Source organism: Ovis aries, chromosome 18 (genome assembly GCF_016772045.2).
Source record: "Ovis aries strain OAR_USU_Benz2616 breed Rambouillet chromosome 18, ARS-UI_Ramb_v3.0, whole genome shotgun sequence".
Taxonomy (NCBI): domain Eukaryota; kingdom Metazoa; phylum Chordata; class Mammalia; order Artiodactyla; family Bovidae; genus Ovis; species Ovis aries.
This window is the reverse complement of record NC_056071.1, coordinates 40,837,942-40,852,871: the sequence shown is the minus strand read 5'-3', so window position 1 is coordinate 40,852,871 and position 14,930 is coordinate 40,837,942. Positions and strand designations below refer to the sequence as shown.

Below are 14,930 nucleotides of genomic sequence, written 5' to 3'. Positions count from 1 at the left end.
ATAGTTCAACTCTCACATCCATACATGACTACTGGAAAAACCATAGCTTTGACTCTCTGGACCTTTGTCAACAAAGTAATGTCTCTGCTTTTTAATATGCTGTCTATGTTGGTCATAGCTTTTCTTCCAAGGAGCATCTTTTAATTTCATGGCTGCAATCACCATCTGCAGTGATTTTGGAGCCCAAGGAAATAAAGCCTGTCACTATTTCCATTGTTTCGCCATTTTTTGCCATGAAGTGATGGGAATGGATGTCATGATCTTAGTTTTTTGAATGCTGAGTTTTAGGCCAGCTTTTTCATTCTCCTCTTTCACTTTTAGCAAGAGGCTCTTCAGTTCCTCTTCACTTTCTGCATTAAGGGTGTATCATCTGCATATCTGAGGTTACTTGTATTTCTCCCGGCAATCTTGATTCCAGTTTGTTCTTCATCCAGTCCAGCATTTCTCATGATGTACTCTGCATCTAAGTTAAATAAGCAGGGTGACAATATCCAGCCCTGATGTACTCCTTTCCCAATTTAGAACCAGTCTATTTTTCCATGTCCAATTCTAACTGTTGCTTCTTGACCTGCATACAGATTTCTCAGGAGGCAGGTAAGGTGGTCTGGTATTCCCATCTCTTTAAGAATTTTCCACAGTTTGCTGTGATCTACACAGTCAAAGGCTTTGGCATAATGACCAGGATAGTACTTGATAAATGATGATGAGTGAATATAGATAATGAAACCAAGAACTTTTAGTAGGGCTAGGATGACTTCAGAAGAGCAATACATGATAAAGATAATATTTCATCCTCAAATACCAATTGCAATATAGACAGGTTCCCCATTCATTCTGAAGGTGAGATTTTGCCTTCAGTACACAATGGTACATTTGCTTACTTGAAATGATTATATACAGTATCCTCTCAATTAATGTGAGCTGCCTTCCCATTCCTTTCACATCCTACTTCTATGGCGAAAATTAAGGGAAATTTATGGATAGATTTTAAATAGATGAAAACTACATACAGGATGATATAATGTTCAGAATCATGGATTTTTTTTTACTAGCTCTTTACCATGTCTTTATATCCATTGAGCTGTTCCCTCCTGTTATTCTCCCTATCAAAGGACTTAGAACAAAAGCCATTTCTTCTAGTTAAATGTACCTCAGGCTCATTCTGAGATAATCTTCACTGGAGACCTGCAAGTGCTGACTGAATCTAACACAAATATTCACAATTCCTCCAGTCCAGTCTGTTTTCATCCTAGCTGAGAATACTTAAATAAGCTTGAGTTTGTTAGATATGGTAAATGCTTTGGTTCTTTATTTTGTTTCAATAGTGTAGAATCAGCACTAGTGTTTTTCAAATGACAAATTCTCATCAGATCCTAATAGTTGCTTCAGTATTGTCTGACTCTTTGCAACGCCGTGGGCTATGGTCCGCCATGCTCCTCTGTCCATGGAATTTCCCAGGCGAAAATACTGGAGTGGCTTGCCATTCCCTTCTCCAGGGATCTTTCCAACACAGGGATGGAACCTTAATTCTGAAGACAAAAACATATTTTAAGCACTTGTGCCTGATTTCAGATTCTTTGGCATGTGTTAATTCACAGCTTAGGGAATACCTGACAGTTTTCCAAACTTAAGTGAAATCAAATATATAACTTTGTAACAAATCAGAAATAAATTACTAGAATTTCTTTGTTGGTTTTTTTTTTAATCTTCTGAAATGACTGTAATTTAATGTGCTCATTATAGCAGGAAAATTCTGAGGTAAAGGAAGTAGCTTACTTTCTTCTGTTTATATTGCCTGCAAAGGTATGCTGTAGACTGGTGATTTTATAAAAGACATCTTCTAAGGAAAATGTCAGCTACTATATAGGAAAACAGAAAAGATCATAGATGAGTGAATTTATCAAGGGTAGCACAGAACTAGTTAGTTCTATAACCCTTTGCAGAATATGCTGATTCCATCCGTTGATTTCAGAACCAGGTACTTTTCCTTGAAGTCCTCGTGACAAATGACCCCTTTTTAAAACAGAGAGAGAGAGATGATTGAAATTGTGGCAAATAGTTCAGAATCTTTTAAGGGGTATGAGTATAGGAACTGCTCTTTTGGAAGGATTTTCCTTATAAAATTTTCTTTGTAAATGTGCTTGGGTTCCTGCCAACTGATTGATACAAATATATAATCTCCTAGATGTCAAAAGGTCTCAAAGCATACCTTTTCAGTACTCTGTGAATACATTATACTCTATGAAAATGTTACAAAGCAGAATTGTACACTATTCTAAGACAGTGTTATAAATCAAACACATTACCAAAGTGATATTGTTTTGGATATTTTCCCTTTAAATTGCCATATCCCTGAAGGTTTCACAATAAAAGAGTTGGACATTCTATTGCAGATATGATATTACCAGTTTTGGAGCTTTACAAGCACAATCATGTAATGAGGAGAAAAAGTCTTCTAAATCAAAGTCAGGTTTTGTTAGATAAATATAGAATTATGTGTTCATTTCAGCATCTGAAATTCTAATAAAGACAGAGACAAGTTACGGAAAAAAAAAACATGCAATTTTTTTCTTTAGTGTTTTTTTTCTCTAAATTTTGGCTAACTACTATGATAATTGCCAAAAGTATTTCCCAATATCTTGTCCATCATTTTCTCTAACTTTTTCAGGTTAAAAAAAAAATTCCATATTTTTTCACCATGGAAATAAAATACTAACAAGACTGTTTAGTATCAATTTTTGCAGATTGGATAGCAATATATCATTTGTGAGGCTGGCACAGTTTAAGAAATGATCCTTTCTCTAAACCCTGGTGGGACTTATGTTTGACCAGCTAAGTGTTTGAATACATAAATGCATTCAGCCTTTGGTATTTAAAGTGAGCATCATTAACTCAACATTTCAACTTAAACTTTGCTTAAAAGATAAAGTTTCACCCAAGTGAAATCAATGGAAGGTGTGTGTGAATATATGAGGTTCCAGCTTGGTCCACTAAGGAATTTTGATTAAATCAGACATCAAATGAAGAAATCATCAAAATAGAGCAACTAATAGTTGAAAAAAAGAATACTAAAAAGGCCTGGAAGCTTTTCTACTAAGGCTGAGTAATACATATTTTGGAGCATTTAAGTATCCATCATTTGTAAACTTAATAGTTACTTTCACATTAATATATCCAAAAACACAAGATCAGTTCCTCAGATACCAGCTTGTCTATGTTGGAATTTCTGTTAAGTGATCCAATTTTCCTAGCTTCTTTAGCATATTGATTCTTTCCCCAAATATTCACTAAGTGTTCACTGTTCACATTATTTGCTCAAGGAAGTTTGTCTCTGGTTTTCAAAAAAGACACTAAAGGTAATGGTAGCAAAAATCTCATAAAAATATACTTTAATATTATTAAAGTAAAACACTAATAATTGATTAGAATTTCCCATCATCCTCTATGCCATGTGTCATGTAAGCACAGGAGGCAGATAAAAGAGTGGCACCTAGTCCAATCACATTATCATTAAAGAATAAAATTTAGCTTTCCAGACATGAAATCTGATATGCACAGTTGCATGTAGAATCCCTTTCCACTCTAAACATATTAAAGTGTGGACACTAATTTACTATTTTGAATGAAAATTCATGAGCCACTTCCTCATGAGAAAAGCAGCCTGCCTTTGCCATTAATAAATAAAAAGGAATATGGAGTTCTTTCCAGTAGTAATTTTCTCAATTCTCATATACACCCATGTACATGTGAAAATGTCTAAGAAAAATAAAACCAGTCCTACAGATCTGTTAACGATAGGCCCCACTTTCTCATGGTCTTATGGACGGTTCATAAACTCCTGCTATTAAAATACAATCCATAAAGCAAAAAAATTCTAACCTCTAAGATTAGCCATAAAATTAGAAGTATTACTGTAAGTTTCTGGATATATCTAGAAGATTCTGTTAGGCTGTCAGGAAGTCAAAACTCTCTCTCTAAATTTTCAGATAATACACTGGACTAAGTTCTAGCCAAAGAACTTGAAAACATTCCGAAGAATTTGGAAATGGCAGTGATTCTAACACAAATGTGAGAACCCATCTATCTGCAGACAAAGCAAGAGATAATGTCGTTTAAAAAAGAGAGAGAGAGAAACCTTCCTATGTCATTGTCCATGTGTTAGAGGGTCTGGATCCAGACTTGCTTCTGGCACACTGCTGAGGGTTAGGCAGTTCAGCCTTTTGTAAAAAGTCTACTCTATCCTCTACCTCCCTGGTTTTCAAAGATTTAACAAGCAATAGAGAGTATCTGAAGAGGGTATGGCAAACCACTCCAGTATTCTTGCCCAGAGAATCCCCACAGACAGAGGAGCCTGGTGGGCTATAGTCCATGGAGTAGCAAAGAATCAGACATGATTGAGTGACTAAGCATAGCACAGAGAATATTCCCCCTCAAGGTTAGGGCAGGGGATAAAAATGTGTGTGCTCAGTCACTCCAGTCGTGGCCGACTCTTTGAGACCCCATAGACTATGGTCCACCAGATTTCTCTGTCCATGGTATTTCCCAGGCAAGAATACTAGAGTGGGCTGCCATCCTCCTCCAGGGGATCTTCTCAACCCAGGGATCAAACTCATGTCTCCTGTCTCGTGTGTCTGCTGCATTGGCAGGTGGATACTTTACCAATGCGCCACCTGGGAAGCTCAGGAGGTAAATAACACAGGAATAACTCTCTGCCACCCAATCTCTAACAAAATCTTTGTGGAAGAGTTACTATAGAGATCTCTCCCAATATGATTTGATCTATCCTGTAAATTGGCTCTTAACTGAACTGTGCTTTGACATCACTTCTGCAGCCTACATCAAAAAATTGCCTTGGGAATTTGGTTTCTCTTCTGAAAGTATTAGCTGCTTAGTCATGTCCGACTCTTCGCGACTCCATGGACTGTAGCCCACCAGGCTCCTCTGTCCATGAGATTTCTCAGGCAAGAGTACTGGAGTAGGTTGTCATTCCTTTCTCCTGGAGATCCTCCCAACTCAGGGATCAAACTCAGGTCTCCTGCATTGCGGGCAGGTTCTTAACCATCTGAGGCACCAGGGAAGAGATGGAGTATTACAGAGGCCTGTCTTCTGAAAGAACTACAGGAGAAATCCCTCCCAGGACTCAGTGTGTTTCCCCAGATGTATATTATTTTTAATCTTAGGACACTAGAATTTTCTGATGGATGAGATTTCACTCTTTCCTTTGGATGTGGAAAGCTTAGAGCCAAATCATTGCCCTTCTTGAGGACATGCACAGAAGATGCACTTTTTTGTTTTCTGGTACACATTTTACTTTTACCTAACTGACTTCAGTCAAATATTTATTCTATTTTATTGTAAATATTTTTGGTAAGTTGACTTAAATCCTTTGTGAAAGTAATGTGGGAATGCATAAAGGAATACATTTTCAAGAAAAGAGTTAAGCTCTGCACATTAAAATGAGGTAGATTAGATTTGTCTTAGACTCTCTCATACTTCTTTCCTTCTTCAGTTGACCCCATAAACTTTCCAAAGCAGCACAGAAATTGTTTCAGCATTGTTAAGATGGAAAGGAGTTATATAAATAAATAAATAGTTTGACTTTACTCTTAACTTTGAAATAATACTTCCCCAGTAATTATGCCACTACCTCTCTAGTTCATCCTTTGTTGGCTCTTGGTATGGATGGCATTAGATTACTGAAGTGGAAGACTGTCTAGGTCTAAAATTAGTTTAATGTATTTGAACATTAGAAGCATATGATATTATGATCCCAAAGGAATATTTATACTGGTGAGATTCTTTTTATAGCCAGGAAGACTTATTTTAATAATCATAGTGCCCAGAATATCAGTTTTTCAGAAGGTAGTCAGGCACTTTTTGCTCCTTTGGCTACAGGATGCATTGTGATCTTACTATGTGATAACATCAGAACACAACAGAAGGAGCAAAAAGAACCTGAACTGAACACTGATCAGTTGTTCATTAGTTTGAGACAGGGTAAAAATCAGGGGAAGTAGGTAGAAATGCAGGGTAGAAATAAGGTCGCCTTGGATCATCTCATGATTTATCTGGGAGAGTATTCCCAACATCAGCACACAGTTTATGACTGGAGTGTACCAAAAGGAAACATTTTATTAATATGCAACAATGTTCCAAAAACAACCATTGAGCAGCAATTCAAAATGTTCATTGAAAGAAAGAGAATATAAGTGAGCACGAATGTTCACCCAGCTGCACAAGGATATTTTTGGCCTTTGGCTCAACAGAAATCCAGAAAGATCATCCTATGGCAATGAAACCCAGAGGTGATTACACCCCTTCTCAGGTATTTGAAGTCATTCAGTATATCTTATTGCTTATTTGATCTTTAATCAAATAATGTTTTAAATAGTGATATATTTGCTTTCATCTGTCAATACTATTCCTCTTTGGGAGTGTTTTATATGTATGTGTGTGTGTGTGTGTGTGTGTGTGTGTGTACATTATCACAATGATTCAGGAATACTTCATTTCCTAAAGGAAAATGGATTTATTTTTACTGCCAAACTTTTAACCTTTCGGCTAGTTAAAGTTCATTTAGTTCAACCTGTTGTGCTTGGAAACAACCTGTGTATACTGTTCGTATTTGAAGGTAAAATTTACTTTAAAATGTTACATGATGTGGGACGAATACTTCTACATTCTTATAGAGAACAAACCTTGACTACATATCCATCTGTGGACATTGCCCAAATTCCCCCTCAGCCAGAGGCTGGCATATGACTGAGACTGAAGTATCTTCTAGAACTTTACATAAGTACAGAAGGCTCTTTGAAATTCCCTCTGGATCGCCGGAATCAGAGTCAGGAAACATCGCCCTACTCTTCTACTCCACAGTGTTATTTATAGTAACGCTTAATATGTGTGCACACACACGCACACACATATCCCTACATGATGTTGTTTAGTCGCTCAGTTGTGTCCGTCTGACTCTTTGTGACCCCATGGACTATAGCATGCCAGGTTTCCTTGTCCTTCACCATCTCCCAGAGTTTGCTCAAACTCATGTCCATTGAGTCAGTGATGTCAGCCAACCATCTTGTCCTCTTTCATCCCCTTCTCCTCCTGCCTTCAGTCTTTCCCAGCATCAGGGTCTTTTCAATGAGTATGCTCTCACATCAGGTGGCCAAAGTATATAACAACTTGAATTCTGATCTTTAATTTTTAATCCTGTATGCTCTCTCTCCTCCTTCAAGAATTTAGACTAGAGAAAATATACATCCCTAAAAAAAATTTTTTTTACGTAGTTAGAAGCAATCTGAGCAGACCTAATACATTCTAACACCTGGAATCAGAAGGTTCTACCAGCAGCTTGAAGACAGAAAATAATAATCAACAGTAGTTTTCAATTCCTGCTAATCAAGATATCACCTTGGAATTTTCAATGCTATGGTTTTATTTTGGGTTTCCCAGAGGGCACCAGTGGTAAAGAACTCACCTGCCAATGCAGGTAGACCTAAGAGATGTGAGTTTGACCCCTGGGGTGGGAAGTTCCCCTGGAGAAGGGCAAACAACCCACTCTAGTATTCTTGCCTGGAGAATCCCATGTGCAGTAGAGCCTGGCAGGCTGCAGTAGAGCCTGGCAGTCCATAGGGTTGCACAGAGTCAAGACATGACTGAAGTGACTTGGCATACACACAAATTTTATTTTAAAAGACTTGTATAATACAGCCTGAAAGATTCTAGCTGAAATAAAAATGTTCCTATTAGCCATATCTTTTAAAATTAGCATTCTTAAAGAGATTGCTATGTCTCCCTGAGGTAGGTTTTGTGGGGACATGCTACCACAAGGTAAGCTGCCACCTCCCTCAGCCCCTGCTACCTCATAGTCACCATACTGTCCTTGTTGATGGTTGAGGAGCCCAAGACATCCCTGAGCTTCAGATCTGCTTCCTGGGCATTTTTACTTAGATGTTTTGCAGACCATAAAAAAGAACTTTGTCCCAAACAGTCAGTTCCTCTCAGGCCCCTGCTCCTCCCCTGCATTGAATACGATGTCCATTTGTGCAAAAGCCTGAAACACAGAGGTCTGTCTTAAACCCCGCCTCCCTTAATGTCCCTCATCCACTCAGGGACCAGGTTCTGTCTTCAACTTCTTTCCATTTTCATTCCTGCTGTCTTCAGGCCAGAACAATTTCTCACTTGGATGACTAGAATAGCTTCTTAATCAAGCACTGTCTAGTCTTGCCCATGCCAGTCCATTCTCCAGAGTGCTGCCAGCATAGTTTTAAAATTGCCAGCCTATTCTTGCTGGAATCCCTGACTGGTTCCAGCTGTTTGTATACATTGTCTCTGCTGTGGGAAACACTGGCTGTCACCTCTGACCCTGGGCCAGCCTCACTCTTTGTGTCCCACTGCCTCTACAACCCCAGTGCCTAGTAGAGCCTGCTCAAGAATCATGAAATGCTCAATGACACAAAAATCATCTGAATCTAAGTCTTCTTATTTTCTTTCTCTCCCCACATTAGAATGGCCCTTTTCTCTCTCTTACTTGCCTTATCCAAGGTTTATCGACTCTTTCTGGCTTTAGCCTCCAATCAAGTCTCCACATCTCCCATTAATTTCTAATCTATTATTGGTCTCCACCTTCAGATTCTCCAATTTAGTACATCTGGAAAGGGACCCAGGATTTGCAATTTCTAACAGATTCCCAGGAGATACTAATGCTGCTGGTCTAGAGATCATTCTTTGAAAACCACTGGAGCAATGATCTCAATTGGCAGTGGGCATCAAGTATAATATATTTTGGTTCACTCCTGCCTCCTGAATCAGAATTTTGAGGGAGGTGATATGGGCAGGCAATTTTCAACTTAAAAGTTCCCTAGGAAATCTTGATGTGTCCTAGTTAAGGATCATGAACTCAGTGATTAACTCCAGGATCTCAACTTCACTTTCTTCCTAAGCCTTATTTTGCATTACTCCCTCTGACTTTCTACCTTGCTCTCCAGTCATATGGAACGGTAAGCAGCATAATGATTTCACACCCTTATTCCCTCTGAGCCCTAGATTCGTTTTAGCTTTTCATTTATGCGCCACCATTCACTGGGCACCTAGCACACTCCAGGATGCAGCGTCTAGTGTGGTGAATGTGACAGACATGGCCCTGCCTCATGGAGTCCACATGTTGTTTGCTCTAAGCTTCCCTGGAACCCTCTGCCTCCCCTTCTTCTTCGTGATACAGAGAAATACTGATTTAATGCTGCTCTCTTGATAGACTGTAAATTTCATGAAGGTAGGGACTATGGTCTGTCTGTCTTTGTAAGTGCTCAATACATGTTTGTTCAGATTAAATTGGAAAATTCTTCCCCCGACCTAGCCCTCTTCCGAAAATCACCTCCAGAGTCCCATCTCTCTCTATCATTCCTGACCTGCTTCAATTCTCCCCACCACCATCAGAACTGAGCACCACCTTCCATGAGCCCTGCTCCCTACTCCAAGCAGATTCCTAACTCATCACTTTGATCCTTCATTCTATGCTGTTTATAAATCTGGTTCCTCTTACTAAATAAACGGTGAGCTTCTCAAGGGCAGGGACCATTTCATTTTTGCCTTTTAAACTCTGCACTTCGTAAAGGAGGCATTTAATAATATTTGTCAAATTAATGAATTTAATTTTTCACTTAAGCCTGCTTTGCAGTGTTTTTGTCCAAACTTCTTGTGGCTTAAATGAAATTGCCTTAAGACTCTTCTGTTTCTCTGTAGTAGGACAATACCATAATTCAAATTTCATATACCATATGGAACATGCATAACGTGATTTAGGGGGAAAAGAGTTTATCAAGGGTCTGAGCTAAATTTTCAGAGAGAGGGCAAAGTGTGACTTCATGGACTGTTCACTGCATCATGACTCAGGGCTCTGAGGTGAGGTCCTGGACAAGCCAGTCACCAGCCTTTTTGCCTCTCAATTCTATTATTTATAAGCTAAACAAAAGACATGTTTGTAATCTACTCTAAGTCTTGATGGGAAGTAGGATACTACTTACTAAAATAAACAAGATTTTGAAATTCATTATAAAAATGAAATCAGACAACCCCTTAATAGAAAGAGGTGTCAGAAAGACAGATGGTTATACTTTACAAAATTTACAAAAGAGTATTCTTGATGAAATCTGCTCAGAAAATTGTGCCATGCACATAGTATGCCTTCAGTGAATATTTATTGGATGAAAGAAACAAGACAATTTACAAGCTTTCATTTAAATCAACAGGAGTCAAAAGCACCAACCTGCTCCCTTTGAGAATCACCAGTGACTCAAGCACTGTTGGTCCCTCCAGGAAGCGACGGTTCCCTACTTTGCTAGTTAGGAACCAGGGCCCAGTGTCTCCCACAGAGGGACACATTCTGTTACTACAGCTCACACAGCTTCACATCCTGTCAGGGAAATCTTCCCCCCACACATACTCATGACTGTCAAACACACATTTCATGGTTGTACACAAGCTGTGTTAAATCACCTTGATATGCAGCTTTTCATTAAGCCAGAGAGGTTATAAATTCATTTCTAAACAATATTTTGGTTACACAAAAATGGACATTTAAGATCTCCATTCAGTCTAACAGCTGAGTCTTCCCTGGAGTAACCTTATACATTTTTCAACTACATATGCTCCTTTGCATGGACATAGGCTGGAGGAGGAAATAAAAACATATGGATTGCATCACCAACTTAATGTTCTCTTCAGTGGATTGGATATCTATCTGCATATGGAATGAAGACCCTAGAAGGCCCACATTATTCCCACAATATCTTATCAGAAACAATGCTCATTCTGTGTAACAAAAGGAACTGTTAATGAAGTTTATGTATCATTGGAGCAGATAATTTTAAAAGGCTGTGTTCTTAAGGTTTCAGAATTACAGATTCAACTGTGGGAGCAAAGGGTCTCAGGAGCAGGACACCCCAGATAACCTCACCCACATACATTTCTCAAACAATGGTTTTCTGTATGTAAACAGAAAATAGAAAGGAGTATATGGTTTTTGTCCTTAGTATTAAATAGCTGCCTTTTCTTCAGCACACTCTTAAATTTCCTGACAATGCACAGCCTTCAGCACCCTAAGGAGCATAAACAAAGGATATCAGGCAAGTTCACCTACTCCCACTTCACAGAACAATGCTTGTTGTTAACTAAGCCATTCCCAGGGCAGATTTATGATTTGTGGAGCCCAGAGTAAATACTCAGGTTGGGCCCTTGGAATCTGAGGTCAGAAGCACGTGGTACCAGCTCAATCCCCAGGGCTTTTAGAAAACATGAAAATGTGACCTAAAGTTTGTGGTGGTGGGTACACCAGGGACTATTTAGGCATTTAGAGAAATTAAAGCACGTTAAGGCCTCAAAATAGCTTATTGTTCACGCTCGAATATTTAACCTTTTCTTTCTAATTTGCTGTCATGCTTTTCCTCTTGTGAATAAATGTCTTCTGAATCATAGAAGATGAATCAAATACATGCTCACATGTCTATATATTAAAAATATCTTAAAAGAGCAACAAACTATAGAGATAGGTAAATTTTAAAAGTTAAAAAGCCCTTGCCCATTTTCTAAAAAGAATTACAACTCGAATTCTTTTCTTGCATTCTTAGACCTCGGGTTATATCACAAGACAGAATTTGTAACCTGTGTTGTTAATTTATCCTCAAAATCTGAATGAGAATTTTAAGTCACACGTAAGAGAAAAAAGAAAGCAAGTACATGGAAAGACTTCTTTTCTCTTGCCTTGTGAAGGAATATTTTGGCTAGAGTCACTCCCCATAGGTTTATACTATGCTGTTAACATGTTATGGAACTTGGGGGAACAGTTTCTCTCCCTTCTCGTCTGGCTCAAGCATAAAAGCAAAATAGGTTACTTTTTCCATTTTAATGAGTATAATTATTATCAAGTCAGTAAAATTATGAAATGATTAAATTTCATTATACTCTTTTAGTCTTTAATAATCACCTACTAAATATTAAAATTGAACCAGAAAAGAATTTTTAAAATAATAGTACTTTATAAATCTCATATATGTATCTATCTATATATATATATACACACACATACACACACAGTGAGAATGTTTGCATAATTTTGAAGTAATTTGGAAATATTTGAATGCATAACTTAACTATTCAGTAGCATGGGTAGTTAGTATAATATAAATACAGCCATAGATCTCAGGCTGAATGAAACTGTTGGTAGGTCATTGAAGTTGCTGGGTTGTTTCATGTAACACAGACAATAAGCTCTAGTCCACCATTCCATTTGACTTCATGTGATGCTAACCAGTTAGTCCATAGTCCCTAAACAATTATTAAATATCTATATTTTCAAAAAATTATGTTCTACCAGTTTCCATTGAGGTTCTGGTGTTTAAAATTTGCTTAGATAGACTTTAAACTATGAGGTTTAAAGAGAGGGAAATACACTGAGAAAATTATAGGCACAATGTAGTGACAGAAATGCTCAGAAAATCACAAGCCTGTTTCGAGCAAATAATACCAAAGTTAGGAAGTCCTGGGTGAGATGACAGACTGATAAAATCCATAGTCTTCAATTCTGGCATGAATGGAAAAGAACATAAATACCTTGTCTATTGCACTTCTCTTGCTAGCTTGGGAGGAAATGCCCGCCTAACACCGACCAGAGGAACATCATTGAAAAAAGTAGAGATTAATGAGAATAAAACAACAAAAAGAATAGTTCCCTACCCATTGCCTCCTCCTGAATGAACTTTTGACATATCAGCAAACTCTTCTTTCCGTTTGCTGCTGCTGGTATACTGCTCGCTGTACAGCTTGAGGGACATCTGCTCAACAGCATCTCTTTGTGCTTCCAGGTAGCATAGTTGAACCTCAGCCTGGAGAGAGAAACAAAGAAGAATGGCTGTTTTAATCTGGAAGGAATGCATTTCAAGTGAGGTGTAACAACACAGAGAATGGGAATTGTTCACATCATTATACTGCTCCTTTTCAGCTTGGATTTAATGGGATCAGCTGGGCATATTACAGAATTATATTTTAGATCTGAATCTTATAAGTTCCTCCTTAAAATATAACCTGAATAAATGAACTCTCAGAAGACTCAGTAAATATCACAATATATCCCTGAGATCATAATACTGTATCATGAGACTTTATATAAAAATTCTGTGAAATTCCTTAATAATATTCTTCCTCATACTGCCACATATGTAACATTTATTTTTTTTTAAAGAGTCCCCTTCCAACCCATACGTTTGCATGGACGCATACTCTGGATGCTTCTTATTATCTTCACCCTGAGGAGAATAAAAAAGCCTAGTACTAATTCAATACCTCTTCAATAGGGATAAGACTTCCTACATTACTTTTTTTGGTTCTCTGTATTTTGTCTTAATAATTTTAAAATAGAAAGAACAGTGATTTTGCTTACATGCAGGCTTGAATTGTTAAATTTTTCATAGATACTTGGGGCTCACTGTACTAAAAGGAGAGGTAGTAAGTTCACCATGCTGTTTTCTATCAAACCAAGGCCAAAAGAATGCTGAATAATATTTGGCAAGGAAATGTATTGAAGAGATGCTTTATTTATTGCAGCTGTTGTGATCCCTGTGGCTTTAGAGTTCCCCAGAACACCAGATAAAACAGGGAATGAAGTCTTCCCAGTGGCATGCTTGCCTGTGGTGAAGGAAAAAGGCCAGTGCTGAGTACATGTACACTGTGGACCAAAGGAGCTCTTAAGGTCTTTTTGTGTGCTTCACTAAATCCCACATGCCCGTTAACATTTCTCAACAGCCTTAAAATTTCTACTTCTTTATTATTTAATTATATATTCTCCTACAGAAAGACCAAGTCTGAGTCAGTTGCTGGGTAGTTGCCAGATTTCCACAACATGTAGGAAAAGCGGAGTCAGAGATGACCTTCTACCCTTCATGTCCATGGCCAACCAAGGCCTCTTGCACACTCTCTGGTTTTATAGACACAATCGTGGAAAAAAAAAAAGAAGAAGAGTGTCATAAAATACCAGTTGCTTAAAAGGGCGAATCAGGACTCTGTAAAGGAAATGGGTAGCTTATGAAATGGAAGATCTCAAATCATTCTAGAATTTGTATTTTGTTCTTTTCCACGGGAGCTAATTATGAATGCTCTAGATATTGAGGAAAAACTTTAAAAATACTAAAATGACTATATTCATGTAACTGAAGTTTCCGCAATCTATGTATTGGTTCATGTAACCTTTTTTCGTCCAAACTAATTGACTTGCATAAGGATTAAGAATTACGTCAAATGCTATAAACTAAGGATAATGTTACATGGAGTATTTTCAGTTTGGGAAGAAAGAGTGTGGCTGGTGGAAAGCACAAAGGAAATACTAAATCTAGTGTTAGCCTATTTATTAATAGATGGAGAAAGAGAAGGCATGGAGCATGTTAATGACAACACAGAAGAGTGCCAAGTCAGAGGTTTGTAGGTATCACAGAATTTGAAGAAATACCTAGAGACCTAAGAATATTCTTTAATGGTTGGGGGGAAGAAAATGAAACTGAATATAGAGAGTTGATGATTAGAAAAGAACATTAGACAATAGAAATGTATTGGTTCTATATCTTTCAATAAAGTATACAATATTCCCAAGCAACTAAATATGAGATCATTGAGAGATACTGAACAGTAGTCAAAGAACTGAATACAACCTGAGATTATCATACTAAGTAAAGTTATAAAGTAAAAGACAAATACCATATGATATCACTAAAATATGAACAAATGAACCTCCCTACAAAACAGAAGCAAATTCATAGACACATATAACAGACTTGTGGTGGCCAAGGAGGAGGGGGGAGGAGAGGGATGGACTAGGAGTTTGGGGTTGGCAGATGCAAAATATTACATGTAAGATGGATAAACAACAAGGTCTTAGTGTTTAGCAC

At 37.8% G+C, this 14,930-nt stretch overlaps 1 protein-coding gene across 3 annotated transcripts in view; it reads right to left on the bottom strand.

The window, feature by feature from the left end:
- Positions 1–14,930, bottom strand: part of AKAP6 (A-kinase anchoring protein 6) — a 501,319-nt gene that overhangs the window by 124,198 nt on the left and 362,191 nt on the right. For all 3 annotated transcript variants that reach the window (XM_042235676.2, XM_060401786.1, XM_060401787.1), the window contains one exon: positions 12,730–12,878. In XM_042235676.2, coding sequence (XP_042091610.1) covers positions 12,730–12,878 — 149 coding nt within the window. The remainder of the gene's footprint in view (positions 1–12,729; positions 12,879–14,930) is intronic.